The sequence below is a fragment of the Corylus avellana genome, chromosome 7, assembly GCF_965113065.1.
Source record: "Corylus avellana chromosome 7, dhCorAvel1.hap1.2, whole genome shotgun sequence".
Lineage (NCBI taxonomy): Eukaryota > Viridiplantae > Streptophyta > Magnoliopsida > Fagales > Betulaceae > Corylus > Corylus avellana.
Genome location: NC_142496.1, coordinates 24796624 through 24811845, shown reverse-complemented (window position 1 = coordinate 24811845; position 15222 = coordinate 24796624). Strand labels below are relative to the sequence as shown.

The window sequence follows — 15222 nt, the reverse complement described above, 5'->3', positions numbered from 1 at the left end:
CTATTTTGTTTGCTGGACCAGAACAATTCGTATCTCCTATATCATTACTGTAATTTATAATACAGATTTGTAAAGGAAAAAAAAAGAAGAAAGAAAGGAAAAGGAAAGAAAATAAATAATTTATAATATCGATTTATTTTGATAATTACCTAAAACCCTCTTAGGGTTTCACTACTTTATTTTTTTTTCCTTGGGTTTTGATTTGTATTACAGGAAGTACATGTGGTTTTGATAAAGATCAAATTAGTCTTTCTGTCAATTGACCGTTAGTTGACTTAACGGAAATGATACGTGGACCAATTAAATCTGGCCACTTGTCATGTAATTTATTATATATATATATATATATATATATATAATATTTTTTCAGAAAAACAAAAAATAGAAAAGAAGAAAAGAAAAATTGGGGTTGCCGAAACCCCACCCCCTTGGCCCCTTAGAGCCACCCCCAATTTTTCTTCTACTTTTTTTTTTTTTTTTTTTGAAAAAATATATATTTATTTTTTATAAAAAATAAATTACATGACACGTGGCAAGATTTAATTGGTCCACGTGTAATTTCTATTAAGTTAACTAACGGTTAACTAATGGAATGACCAATTTGGTCTTTATCAAAATTATAGGTACCTCCTGTAATACAAATCAAACCCAGGGAAAAAAAAAAAAAAAAAAAAGTAGTAAAACCCTAGAGAGTTTTTAGGTAGCTAACCCAAATAAAAAATAAAAAATGTAAGATTAGTCAAAGACTTGCTTAAGATATCTGGTGTGAAAGTAAAAATTACCAGAATTTTAATTACCTTAGACTAGAGTAATAGTTGTGAAATAAAAATATTATTTCTAGCATTTATTCTTTGAGAAATATTAAAAATTATATTTTTATTTTACTATAACACAACGTTGATGTGGCAGTCACAACTAATGCTTAGAAATTTTTTATAATAAGAATTGATTCAAGAGTTAGTTATGACCACATTAGTATTATATAATAATTGTGAAAAAAATGTATTAATTTCTAGCATTTCTCTTCTTCCCTACACAAACGTCAAGCCACGGAAATCAACATAAAACAAGGGACGTGGGAAAACGTCAGAAAGATAACCTCTTCATTATTACTTATTGCATGAGAAAAGAGACGTATCACTGAGTTGGTATACAGTGACGCAAAACCTGCATACTTCCAAGTATGTAGAGCCACTGGTTAGCTGCAACCATAAAATTTAAGCACAGAAACCCACTTTGAGTAGGGCTATTTCTATGAAGAATTACAACATCAGTTAACAAGTTCAATGATCTAATTGGTTTCAAGTTCTGACGATGCAATTTCAATATAGAAACCCCAGAAACAGTATCTGAAGAGAGAGCTAGCTGATGATGCTTTTCCTGATTTAAGCTGACAATTTTTGAAGGAGATGAATTCAACATGGTGAGCTAAAGTTGATCCTTGAAAGAGGTTGGGTTTTGAGAAGATGGGGTATTCCTTTGGGCAAGTATTTGTTTTGTCCTTTCAAGAACACCAAAGAAAATTGAACCGCCAAGACCTATCCACAGCACTCTTGGTCCAATACCCTGCAGAAAAACACCCAAAAACAATGTCATACTTTTGCAAGATATTTTAGTCTTGTGCTATATAACTTTCACTACACGCAAAATGCCATGTTTAAATCGAGAATCACCGTACTAGAACACAAATTTCAATTTCTATGAAGTCGGGATTTTTTTTTTTTTTTTTTCTTAATACAAATGATTCGTACGAATACTTCTGCAACTACATGCAGTAGTTCAAATAAAATGACCATCATTTATTTGTTTCCCCAAAATGATTAGAGAATGAAAGCATTCTTGTACATGTTTCTTCATTGTACACTTCCTTTCACTAGATCAAAGTGGTGTGATGTAATTGTTTGATATTTCACAAATGTGAGAGAAAAAAAAAAAGAAAAAAAGAAGCAATAAATCTGGTGGCTTGTTTGCTGCCAGAGTACGGGGAAAAAGGGTGTTACAAAAAATCTTTGACATGTTCCAGTATTCCCAAGTTAATTACTGCAAAGTTTGGGCCAAAGCTCATTAGCAAACCATATCCAACATCCCTACATTGTATAACATTTACTCAAGCTACTCAGAAGAAGAAAGTGGCATATCCTGTTCTGTTGAGGACTCAAACACAAGATCTTCTATCTGTATTATTATTCCATTTAGATCAAGATTTCCTAATGAAGGGCATACAAAATAAAGTGAGAAAAACATTAGAATAGTAGGATGAAATTAAAGCTTATAAAGATACCATATCTCCACTATTTCCGTCATCGTTATGGATATATTAGCAACTAAGGCATATTTAGGAAAGCAGACGTATAACCTCAATGGAGTTTTCATAATTTATTTGTGCAACGAGAGAAAAAGGAAATGGATACCCCACTTTGATATCATGTTTTTGGGGTACAAAAAAGATAACAAAGATTGGACAAACCTTCAGAAGAGCACGAGTTCCTTCTTCTTTCACAATAGTCCTAACACAATCGCAAATCCCATTGTACTGGTTTGCTGACCCCTGCAACAGGTTCACAGAGAGAGTGAGAGAGAGAAACTATTTACTGATTTCCTTCAAAGAAGAAAATGAGAAAGCAGATTTTCAGTACCTGAACCATTAATCTTGTTTTGATCACATCAAGAGGAGTAGTTACAGCCCCAGTTATTGCTCCTAGAGTAAATGAGATTTTACAGGAGATTTTCATAAACGCAAAGCATTACATATAAGCATAATAAGCAAGATATATGCACTGGGACACTTATAGCAATGATATTAAATGCATTACAACTTAATTTATTTCAATATATAATGGAATAAAAAAGATATTGATCAATACCTTTTGATGAGGTCCCATGTTTATGATTGTTATATTGCTAAGCTATGGTACATCTGGTGGTGCAATTTCAAAATTCTCTCGCGCTATCAAACATAAAGCACGCAGGTTCAAGTCTAGCGAACATCCCTTGAGTAGTTCCCTCTTGTATTATCGAATAAATTGCATAACATGAATAAGATGAGGCTGCTATACCCAAATTATTTTCTGGAAATCCCAAATTATTTCTAGTTTGATGATTTATTTTTTAAAAATATTTTTTGTTTTTGGTTACGTGTTTCTTTTAAATAGGTTTTGTGTACTTGGGTGTGCCATTTGGTTCTTAATGAAATTTGATTACTTATCAAAACATTTATTGGCAACTTGGAAAAATTTGGGAATACAAAGGTGAGTAACTTTCTTTAGGGAAACAATTTTTTGTTCAATGTTATGTTTTTTAAATGACAACAGTATATTTACTTCGAAACTAGTCATAACAGTGAAGGATGTTATATTATCAACAAACTCTAAGGACTCATTTGGTTTGCGAAATAGACTCCTGAAATTGAATAGCTATTCCATATGAAGGTATTCTTTTATTTAGTAGAGGGCCTATTCTTAGGAATAGCTATTCCCATAAGAATAACTATTCAGCAATGGCGGAATAAATGTTTTCCAAAAAAAAAAAACCAATATCGGTTTTTATTTTCTTTCAAAGTTAAAAAAATAAAAACTAAAACACTAAATCATGGAAATCAGTGGGTGGCCTTTGTTCTTCTTTTTTTTTTTCCAATTTGAAAGAAAATAAAAAACAATATGGTTTTTTTTGGTAATTTTGATTCAATTGCAATTATAGCATATGTGTTGTCACTAAAAGGAATAGGAATAACTATTCCATTCCATCCTCCTCTATTCCCAGTAATAACTATTAATTTTCCTAACAAAATACCCATTCTAAGTACCAAACGAGGCCTATAAGTGAGCATATTCAAGCTAAACCGCAAGAACAAACAACCGGAAGAATCGCAAAGATAAACTCAAAAGTTGTTTGGGAAGTTAAGTTACCAGCAAAAGCACCAATTATTGCATTCTCAGGATCGTTCAGTTCTCTTCTTGCCTGAAGAAAAGGTAAACCTTAATCACTTGTACATATAATGTAGAAAGACTAATTAGCAGAATATTTGGAAAAGAAAATGTAAATAGAATGAAGTTGCTCAGCTTTTGTGGACCATGTTCAAACATTCTCTAGCTCTGACTTTCCATTTTTGAGGTTTTCTAATTTAGATAACTTCCTTTTCTTTTCTACTTTATTTACATATTTTTCATTCTTCTCTGGATGACTTAATTTTCTTTATTTAGACTAATAAAATCCTTCCTCACGTCCTTCAAGTAAAGAGAATCCATCTAGGAGTGGACACAGTTTGCATTATAAGGTAAACTTACCGCTAACCTATATCCTATTCGGAGCTGCTCATAGATGCAGAACTGCATGGCATCGAATGGCAAATCCCGCAATAAGAAGGATCCATACCCCTACAATCTCAAAAAAAAAAAGGTCAGGACATATGCGCAAATGAAATTCATAAACTAACAGCAAGTAGAGTTCACATATATAAAGATTTACGTTAGGTCATGACAAAAGAAACCTAGTTTGATGCTTGCCTAGTCCTGCACAGAACATCAGACCCTTATCTTATAACAAGTGACCTAAGGTATCCCCCCAAGGAGAAGTTTGCAAGCATCAACCATGTAACCTAGATTGAAGACTGGGAAGATAAATCTTAAATCAGAAAGGTGAGCATTATATACCACATAAAGGCCTTTAAAACCCTCCTTAGCAACAATGAGACGGACAGCATCAGGGGCTGAAGCAAATTGCCCGGTTTGCATCCTTTGCTTTACAACCTGAGAAGAATTCTAATGGTTAAAAACCTAGAAAGCAAGAAGGGAAGGGGTACTAAGGCGTAATATTAAGTACCTCCGTTGGCACACGGACAAGAGAAGAAGCAGCACCTCCAATTGCACCTGCAGTCTGAATGAAGTCTGAATACCTACTAAGATAACAAGCAGGCTCTATCCAGTACATTGAAAGTGAAAGTTGTTTCTATTATCTCTATTACAAGAAACGAGATCTGAAATGCGGCAAAATGGTTCTACTAATCCTAGGATAAAAAAAATGATATAGGTGAATAAGAAATCCGTTTTCATTGTGATGAAGTCCATCTTTAAAGGTTTATGGAAAGGACCACATCAGGTACCCTCAGGTATATACCCAAGTAAGAACAGGATAATATATTCATCTACCATAGGACCTTGAATATTGGAATACAAAGACATCTCATCATAAACAATGCCAGTAAAAGCATGCAGTAAAGAGCCATCCAGTTATGTCTCTAGGTGTTGAACCAGAGACATGAAGCTCTTGCCTTCATTGGGGTTGGGTTTTTATGGATAACTAGGGAGGGCTACCCTTCATTGTGTAGCCCATTGTACCCTTAGCTACAGGGGCAAAAATCCTGTGTTGATGCAGTTATAAAGTGTCAGGTCAATGAAGAAACTTTTGCTACGACAGTCTAGCAACATGAAGATTGTCAGTTCTCGTATATGGTCAGTTAGAATAATTACCAAGTGAGCTAATGCACTAAGGTTTTCAGGGAAGGACTTCAGCAATTTCTGCTTTGTAGGTTCGTATACGCCAACAAATATAGCAGAAGCCCTGTGGAGAATAGAGAAGTATATCAGCCATGTCTCACATAATAAGGAAACGTAAGCATTTAATGAACACTGGAAAGATAGGAAAAAATAATTAGAAAGTGTCCTCAGAAATGTTCTCAAGCATTATGTAGATTCATGAGCACTTTTTCAAGCATTCAGCTTAAAAGAATTAAAAAATTCAGGCTCAAATGTGGCATCCCTAGCCCCTCAAATAAGAGACAAACAATGAAATGACCCACACTCTCTATTGTGGAAGACAGTTCATGAAGCAATAGAAAATTCACTAAGAATCAAGCCTGCATAAAGACAAAACAAAATCACAGCAAAAAATACTATAAAAAATTTGAGCATGAGGATATTGAAGATTGAAATATTTATTAATAGGTTTTTACTCTAACAAACAATGTATCAAAAGATTAAGCAAATGAGTGAGATGTCTTGCTATATCAAAACAAACTCTTATCATGGAGAACTGGTTTCAAAATTTTATTATACAATCAATAGTCGGGGCAATGGTCTGAGGATGGATAGGGAAAAAGGATTCTTGCACCCAATGGTAAGTAGTAAGCTAGGCTTTCCTAAGTTGTGCTTATCTTGCATAAGGCTTTACTCAGTTGAGTTAACTTGCATAGTTGTTTGTTAGCTTTGACCAAAAAGTTAGGATCTGCATTGTCATGTTTAAAACATATAGAAGAACTAACTACTTTTATTGAAATGTTGGAGAAATGCATATATGCAAATTAAAGTTTACTCACGGTAAAACACCAGCAATGTTTCCAGCCAATCCAGAATACAGACCCTTCAAAATAATTTTTCCTCCACCATGGGCAGCCTGACCAAAGAAGCAATGGTTATAGCTACTAGCAACATTTCAAGCAAGATCAAGAAGGTTTGATGTATTATAGAAAATCAAGTATTCTATAGTTGATCATGAACATGTTGACATCAATTGTAAAACAGCCAAAACATGAAAGCAAAAGGAATAAAAAACAAGAAATGGATCCAGTGAAAGGAGTTGTACGATCTTTAATCTAATGATTCCCTTTTGAGGAATGAATTGTGACCAATAGGAAAATGCTTAATTTAACTAGCAAAGCAAGTCAAGCTGTTTGCAATAAAACCAAACTAGTTGAATAAAGAGTACAACATCATCCAAAAGTAGAAAGCAAACAACATATAGAAGCAAATGCATTTCATAGAAGTGGGATCATTCATGTAGACACAGTGAGTGGAAACAGCCTTGGCACTAATAATTTTAGCCATTATCCACCTGGTTTTTTTTTTTTTCTAATTTAATTTTAGTCAACAACAAAATGCAACAGATGAACAAGAGAACAACCAGTAAAATTGACATGCCTGTAATCGAGTTTTTATGGTATCAATTGGATATAATGCTGTTTCCACAATAACACCAGCAACGCCTCCAGCTATAACACCCTCTGCAAAACCCATAATTTGCTTTCTGATTTCATTGTATACAAGACACATCTTTACAATAATAACCAATAGCCAATCTTAAATTACATGACTGGAACCCAGATCAAGGGTGATAATTTAACCTAGAATTGAAATAAGGAAATAGTCATAAATTGTTAAATGTCAAGGGTGATAATGTCAGACATGCTTATTCCGCCAAATACTCTTCCAAGGAAAATAAGTGTTGTTATAGGGAACAAGAACATTATAGTAAGATCTAACATCAAACGACCCTTATTGCCAGAATAGCATGACCCAATTAATTTATGCACCAATCATACTCAGACTTTTGTGCAGCAAATCTCTCCTACATTTTATCATAACTTCCTCTCTCTAACTGGAATACAGAACAGAGTTGAAGTATAAAACACAATCAAAAGGAGAAAATTGTGAAGTATAAAACATAAGTTGAATAAGCTGCTTGCCATTAAGTCTACAATATAAATGGACTCTTTCTTCTAGTTAACAAAAGTGTATTCCAATATATTCTGAGAAATACAAAACAAAGGATCTTTACATTTTTTGCACATTAATGGCTACAAGAGAGAACAGTCGGTCATCAGATCACTATGAAGTTTAACAATTAAGGGTTGCATCTAACCTAGTTTCAACCATAATAAATAACATTACATACCGTAGAAAACACGTAAAAAATCAGTTTGCTTGCTCTCTCCTGCAATGACTGATGCAATCTTATCTGACTCCTTTTGGGAGCTACGCATATTGCACACCAATGCATCTGTAAAATGAAATTGTTTGTTCAAAACATGGACACATGCACACACACACACACACACACACATTATACATGATGAAAAAACTAAAATAAGTTAAATACATAAAACAACTTAAATAATGTTTCATTGGCAACAATGGCATTTAAATAAATATTCTGAAAAATGCATTAATAAAATGAACTGCAAAATCTATTAAATAATTGCATGATATACAAGTCAAGTAATATTTTAGAGGAAATTACACTATATCCACTTATGGTTTGGGTCGAGTTCAAATCGCCAATTTGTGGTCTAAAAAGTTGTACTTCACTCAATTGAGGTCTGATTGTGTTTGCTTTTGGTTCATGAGTTTAATATATTGAGACTCTAACAAGGTTGTTATGTTTTATGGTTCTTTTGAAGCTACATGATCTATACCTGCGAGTTTTAACAAGTTGGCCTGAAATTTTTTTAACAGGTGTAACCTCAAACAGCTTAACTGCAACTTTTTAAACCATGGTTGGCAATTAGAACTCGACCCAAATCATACGTTGGTAAAGTGTAATTAACATATAATTTTAAGTATTAATAGAAAACAACCAACTACGCTCATGGTCATATGTGCAGCACTAATTAGGTATACATTTGGAGATACTTCTGTAGATATAATCCCCTATTTTCTGATAGCTATCTCTCTCTGAACTCTGCCATTCTGATTCAGATTTTATTATCTTTTTATTTTTCTTGAGAAAATCATCCACAGAGATTGAAGCTATAAATAAGAGACTTCTGAAGATGTCTTCAGTTTGGGCAATCAGATTAAATAAGGGATGATCAACTTTGGTACTGACATATTCATTATTTTTAGCGTTAGATATCAATCTCTTGCCATGCTTGATCCAGTGTTCCAAAAAATAATTTATGAAAAGCTTGAGAGAACATTTTGGTTTAGTAAACAATTCAGAAGTCATATGTAAGAACCATTATCCAAATTTGAAGATATGATGGTCCTCTGATGATTTCGCAAAAGATGTGAGAAAATCTAAGAAACTGAGATTTTGAATACTATGATCAATTTTTATATGGTTCGCAGAATAATGAACCATAGTTGTATTAGGCTCCACCATGTACATTTTCTTTATTATTTCTCCTCGAGTCAAAGATTATGCAAATGATTGTATTCAAATTTTGGTTTCCATTCCTGCATTTTCTCATTAACCAAATAGAACATAAAACTTTAAGCACCCATTCCTTCATCAAACTAGTCTATCAAAATTCAAAACCATCATCATAATCGGCTCTTCTGTAACAACCCACTAACACTTTTAAAGCTATACTATAAAACCAAGCATAACCCGTTTGGTTTCCTCGAAAACCAAGTAAAAGAAAACAAACCAAACCTAAAAATGTCACGTGAAGAAATGAGAAGCTGTTGCATAAGAGTTGGGAAGCTAAAGGGAAAGGCAGCAGGAGCATGACAGTTAATTCTGTTAGGAGGTATTGCAGCATGTGTATAATAGAAGCTGTTATAGTAGTTGTTGGTAGTTAGTTGCAAAAGTTGTTACAGTTAGTTGTAAACAATTGTAAGCCTAATTGCCTTGACTGCTAAGCTTATATAAGGCTAGTTGAGTGCAAGAAGGGGTATCTTTTGGAGAAGTGTACAAACATTGTATGGAGATTAGCCATCTCGAATTGGCCAAGTTGTTCAATAAGAAGAAGTCATCCATTTCTCTCTCAAAGTCTCTTACTCACATTCTTTCTCTCTCATTTTCCTTTCTAATTCTGGTTTGGCAGTAACTTTCCTGTTACAAGTGGTATCAAGAGCCATTTGTTTTCTTTTCATGGAAACTAGGTCAATGGGGCAGAATGCGGATTTGGTGCAGTTCAGGAAGGAGTTTAAGCAGTTGAAGGATGATATTGAAGAGAGGAATGCAAGACTGGAAAGGAAGCAGGATGATCAGTTTGCTTTTATAAGTGCAAGGCAGGATCGTTTGGAGGTGAAGTTGGATGAGAGGTTGGATCAGTTGTTGAGTTCCATTAAAGATTTGCAGAAGGGAACAGGACAGAAAGATAAAAGTGTATCTCTTAATTCTATGGAGGCCAATTTTGGTTCAACTTCAAAAGGAGGAAGGTATGCAGGAGATGGTGGAGGATTTCATACAGAAGATGGTGCAGAATTTCATGCAGGAGATGGATTCTACACTAAGTCTATTCGGTTGGAGTTTCCAAAATTTAATGGGGAGGATCCATTAAATTGGTGTTACAAGGCTGAACAGTTCTTTGATCATTATTCTACACCGGACACTCAAAAGCTGAAGATTTCTTCTTTTCATATGGAAGGTACAGCTTTAATTTGGTTTCAAGAATTACATAAGTCACATTCTTTTTCTACTTGGACTGAATTTACTCAAGCATTACAAACTAGATTTGGTATGGGGTCTTATGATGATCCAATGGAAACCTTGTCTAAATTGAAGCAAGGGGGATTTTTGGAAGAATATAAAAAACAGTTTGAAGTGCTAGCCAATAGAGTGGTTGATTTGCCTGAAGCACATAAACTGAGTTGCTTTATGGGGGGGTTAAAAGATGAAATTAGATTGGCAGTAAAGATGTTCAAACCTAAGACTTTGGTGGATGCTTATTCTTTAGCCAAAATCCAAGAGGGTTATATGTTCAATTTCAGAAGGAGCACTAAACCCCAATGGAATGTACTTCCTTATAATAATGCTGCCAGGAATTTTGGGGGGGAGAATAAGACTACTGGTTTGTTGGGGGGAAAAGTCAATCTCTTTGCTCAGCAAAAGAATGTGGAGAATGTTGCTAATGGTAATATTCAGATTAAGACTAATCCTCCTGTTTACAGTAAGGCAGTGTTACCAGTGCAGAAAATTTCTAATGCTGAAATGATGGATAGAAGGAAAAAAGGCTTATGTTACACCTGTGATGCTAAGTGGAGCCGTGGCCATGTGTGTGCTTCACCGAGATTATTTTTGATTGAGGAGGTTGAAGAGAAGGTGGACAAGCTGCAAGAGGGAGAAGAGGAACCAGACCCAGGTGATTTTTTTTTAGAAGAATTTCCTGAAATTTCTTTGCATGCCATTATTGGAAATCCTACTCCTAAGACCATGAGGATTTTAGGTATGATAAAGAATCAAAAAGTAATAATTTTGATTGATTCTGGAAGCACACATAACTTTTTTGATCAAGAAAAGGTTAAAGGAATAGGAATACAGCCTGTGGTTAATGAATCTATCAAAGTGAAGGTAGCTAATGGAGATGAGATTGTGAGTCCTGGTAAATGTAAGAACACAAAGGTTAAGCTGCAAGGTTATACTTTTGTTATTGATCTTTATATTTTACCTTTGGCTGGTTGTGATATGGTACTTGGTATTCAGTGGTTGAGAACTTTAGGGCCTATATTGTGGGATTTTCTTAATCTTACTATGCAATTTGTCTATGAGGAAAGAACCTGTTTGTTGGAAGGGTTGGCTGCTAATCTGAATTTTAGTGTAGAAGATGATGAATCTTTTAAACTAAGTAGAGGTGAGAACAAGGGTGTCTTGTTGCAGCTTTTGGGTGATGAGATTAAACAGAAGCAGGGGAATGACTTTGGGAAGAATCAGAACACGAAAGTTGGTCCTATGGCTCAGTTATTGGAAGAATTTGCAGACATCTTTGCAGATCCTAAGGAGCTGCCTCCTAAAAGATCTCATGATCATGCAATTCCTTTGAAGGAGGGTGCACAGCCTGTTTCAGTGAGGCCTTACCGATACCCTTTTTATCAAAAGGAGGAGATAGAGAAGATTGTGAAGGAGTTGCTGCAATCTGGAGTGATTAGATGCAGTCAAAGCTCTTTCTCTTCTCCAGTGTTACTTGTGAGGAAGGCAGATGGCAGCTGGAGGATGTGTATGGATTATAGAGCCTTAAATCAGGTAACTATCAAGGATAAATTTCCTATACCAGTTGTAGATGAGTTGTTAGATGAATTGTGGGGAGCTAAATGGTTTTCTAAATTGGATTTGAAATCTGGTTATCATCAGATTAGGGTGGTTGAGAAGGACATCCATAAGACTGCATTCCGCACTCATGAGGGTCACTATGAGTTTTTGGTGATGCCCTTTGGCCTTACTAATGCTCCCTCTACTTTTCAAAGCCTTATGAATCATGTTTTTAAACCTTATCTCAGAAAATTCATCTTAGTTTTTTTTGATGATATTCTGGTTTTTAGTAAGGATTTGGAAACTCATAAGCAACACTTAAGAATCACTTTGGATTTGTTAAGGCAGAATCAGCTGTATGCTAGAATGTCCAAGTGTAAGTTTGGTTGTGAGGAAGTGGAGTATCTTGGTCATGTGATTTCTTCTTCAGGAGTTCAGGCTGACCATGAGAAGATTAAAGCTATGGTGGAGTGGCCCTTTCCTAAAACTCTCAAATCTTTGAGAGGATTTTTGGGACTCACTGGTTACTATAGAAAATTTATTAAAGGGTATGGATCTATTGCAGGCCCTTTGACAGCTATGTTGAAGAAAAATGCTTTTTCTTGGGAGGAATCAGCTGTTGAAGCCTTTAACAAACTCAAGGCTGCCATGACAGCAGCTCCAGTTTTAGCACTTCCTAATTTTTCCCAACCCTTTGTGATTGAATGTGATGCTAGTGGCATGGGCATTGGGGCAGTTTTAATGCAATCCAACAGGCCAATTGCGTTCTTGAGTAAAGCCTTGAAAGGGAAAGCTGTCCATATGTCCACTTATGAGAAGGAATTGTTTGCTTTAGTGACAGCTATTCAAAAGTGGAGGCCTTATTTGCTTGGGAGACCATTCATTGTTAAAACCGACCATCAAAGTCTGAAGTTTCTCTTAGAACAGAAGGTGGGCACCCCTTTTCAGCAGAAATGGATCACTAAGTTGATTGGTTATGACTTTACAGTGGAGTACAAGAAAGGAGTGGAGAATAGGGTGGCAGATGCCCTATCAAGAAGGGATGATTGGGAACCTGAGATAACATTATCTCTTCTATCCATACCTACTATTAGTTGGATAAATGATTTAAGGGCTGAGTATGAAACTGATGAGCAGCTAAAGGCTTTAATGGAACAATGGAGGACAGGAGAGTTAGATCCAAACAAGTTTCTCCTTAGGGATAAGTTGCTGTTTTATAAGAAGAGGTTATACATTGGGAGTTCTCAGGCCATAAGAGCACAAGTTTTGCATTTTGTGCATAGTGATCCAATTGCAGGCCATTCAGGGTTTGAAAAAACATTGCAAAGAGCCAAGAGGGATTTTTATTGGAAGGGGATGACTACTGATCTCAAGAAGTTTATTAGAGAGTGTGCAGTTTGTCAACAATCTAAGTATGAGAATATGTCTCCAGCTGGCTTGTTGCAGCCTCTTCCCATTCCTAGCAAAGTGTGGACTGATGTGTCTATGGATTTTGTGGAAGGACTACCAATTTCTCAAGGGAAATCAATGATCTTGGTGGTAGTAGACAGATTGTCTAAGTATGGCCATTTTATTGCTCTTTCTCATCCCTATACAGCTATTAAAGTAGCTCAAGTGTTTGTTCAAGAGGTCATCAGATTACATGGAATGCCTACTTCCATTGTTTCAGATCGAGACCCTATTTTTACTAGTGTCTTTTGGAGGGAGTTATTCAAGCTGCAGGGTACTACTTTAAAGTTTAGTACTAGTTATCATCCTCAAACTGATGGCCAAACTGAGATTGTTAATAAGTGTGTGGAGACTTATTTGAGGTGTTTTGTGCAAGAGCGGCCTAAGCAATGGTTGTCTTGGTTGCCATGGGCAGAGTATTGGTATAATACTACTTGGCATGCTTCTACTAAGATGACACCTTTTGAAGCTGTTTATGGCATTCCCCCTCCACGGTTACTCACCTACATTCCGGGGACTACAAAGTTGGATGCTGTAGATGAAGTTCTTCGATCCAGAGAGCAGATTCTGTCTTTGTTAAGGAGTAATCTGCAGCAAGCTCAACAGAGGATGAAAAGGTATGCTGATTTGAGGAGATCAGAGAGAGAATTTGAGGTAGGGCAGATGGTTTATCTAAGGCTGCAGCCCTATAGACAACAATCTGTGGTTACTAGAAGATCTTTGAAGTTATCCCCTAGGTTTTATGGTCCATTTCAGATCATTCGCAGGGTGGGGAAGGTAGCCTATGAGTTAGATCTTCCAGTGGCAGCTCGGATTCATCCAGTTTTTCATGTATCTCAGTTGAAGTTGAAGTTGGGTAACAAGAATTTTCTTATTCCTAAACTACCTCCAGTGGATGTGCATGGGGTCCCTCAGCCAGAACCCTTGAAAATTTTGGCTAGGAGGAGTAAGCAGCAAGGTCGTCGTGCAATTACTGAAATTCTAGTTCAGTGGGTTGGCCAAACTGTTGATGATGCTTCTTGGGAGGACTTGTTTGCTTTACAGCATGCTTATCCGCACCTTGTGGGCAAGGTGCTTTAGAGAGGAAGGCTATGTCACGTGAAGAAATGAGAAGCTGTTGCATAAGAGTTGGGAAGCTAAAGGGAAAGGCAGCAGGAGCATGACAGTTAATTCTGTTAGGAGGTATTGCAGCATGTGTATAATAGAAGCTGTTATAGTAGTTGTTGGTAGTTAGTTGCAAAAGTTGTTACAGTTAGTTGTAAACAATTGTAAGCCTAATTGCCTTGACTGCTAAGCTTATATAAGGCTAGTTGAGTGCAAGAAGGGGTATCTTTTGGAGAAGTGTACAAACATTGTATGGAGATTAGCCATCTCGAATTGGCCAAGTTGTTCAATAAGAAGAAGTCATCCATTTCTCTCTCAAAGTCTCTTACTCACATTCTTTCTCTCTCATTTTCCTTTCTAATTCTGGTTTGGCAGTAACTTTCCTGTTACAAAAAAAAGCTTCTTTTGCTTTGCCAAGATTTGTTTTAGCTACCCATTAGATCATGTAAGTTAAAAACGTTCAAAAAAATGAGGGGAAGTGTAGAAAAACAAAAACAACAACAACAACAAAAACTAAACATAGAAAGTGAAATGTACCAGCTGAGTCTTTCTGAGAACTTTTCGCATGCATTTCCAGTGTACGAGGATTTATCAAGGTCCAATATTGAGCTGCTAAACTTAAATCTCAGTGATTATAACGAAATCGACGAGAAAGTGGGTTTTACCTTCACCGATTCCGAACCAACAAAAGAGAGAAATTTTAACAGGACAAAGATGGCTCATATCACACGTGTCCGGTTGTTTGGGTCTTAGCTTACTCAGTAGTTCTTTTTTTTTTTTCTTTTTTTTTTTTTCAATTAAGAAAAAATGGGTTACAAAAAATCGAACAACCACACATAGGTGAGCACCCTAACAATAAAACTCAAATAAAAAATGCAGTACAAAGACATATACAAAACCAGACAATCAACAATGGTTTCATTTATGATCCAAGATGAGGGTGTTAGTGAGCGAACTCGAGATCGGTTCGTATAAACTCGACTA

The 15222-nt window shown here is 35.7% G+C and overlaps 1 protein-coding gene across 2 annotated transcripts; it reads right to left on the bottom strand.

Moving 5' to 3' along the window:
- Positions 1-1089: 1089 nt before the first annotated feature.
- On the bottom strand, positions 1090-14942 carry LOC132184169 (S-adenosylmethionine carrier 1, chloroplastic/mitochondrial). 2 transcript variants are annotated; one of them, XM_059597687.2, is made up of 12 exons: positions 14776-14942; positions 7666-7770; positions 6912-6994; positions 6311-6387; positions 5466-5556; positions 4819-4872; positions 4650-4745; positions 4284-4373; positions 3906-3957; positions 2637-2698; positions 2468-2548; positions 1090-1566 (listed from the first exon to the last, which is right to left on the bottom strand). In XM_059597687.2, exons 1-12 carry the CDS (start codon positions 14807-14809, stop codon positions 1429-1431), a joined length of 963 nt encoding a protein of 320 aa, XP_059453670.1. In that variant the 5' UTR covers positions 14810-14942; the 3' UTR covers positions 1090-1428. The 2 variants fall into 2 exon arrangements, with proteins under 2 accessions (XP_059453670.1, XP_059453671.1); XM_059597688.2 differs by lacking the exon at positions 6912-6994.
- Between the last annotated feature and the right edge of the window lie 280 nt (positions 14943-15222).

Excerpts from the sequence above, each read along its gene's own strand:
- LOC132184169 (XM_059597687.2), bottom strand. The coding sequence starts at position 14,809 with ATGCATGCGAAAAGTTCTCAGAAAGACTCAGCTG. Across the intron at positions 7,771-14,775 it reads TTCTCAGAAAGACTCAGCTG|ATGCATTGGTGTGCAATATG; the intron begins GTACATTTCACT and ends TTCATTTTACAG. Across the intron at positions 2,699-3,905 it reads AATAATTGGTGCTTTTGCTG|GAGCAATAACTGGGGCTGTA; the intron begins GTAACTTAACTT and ends CATTTACTCTAG.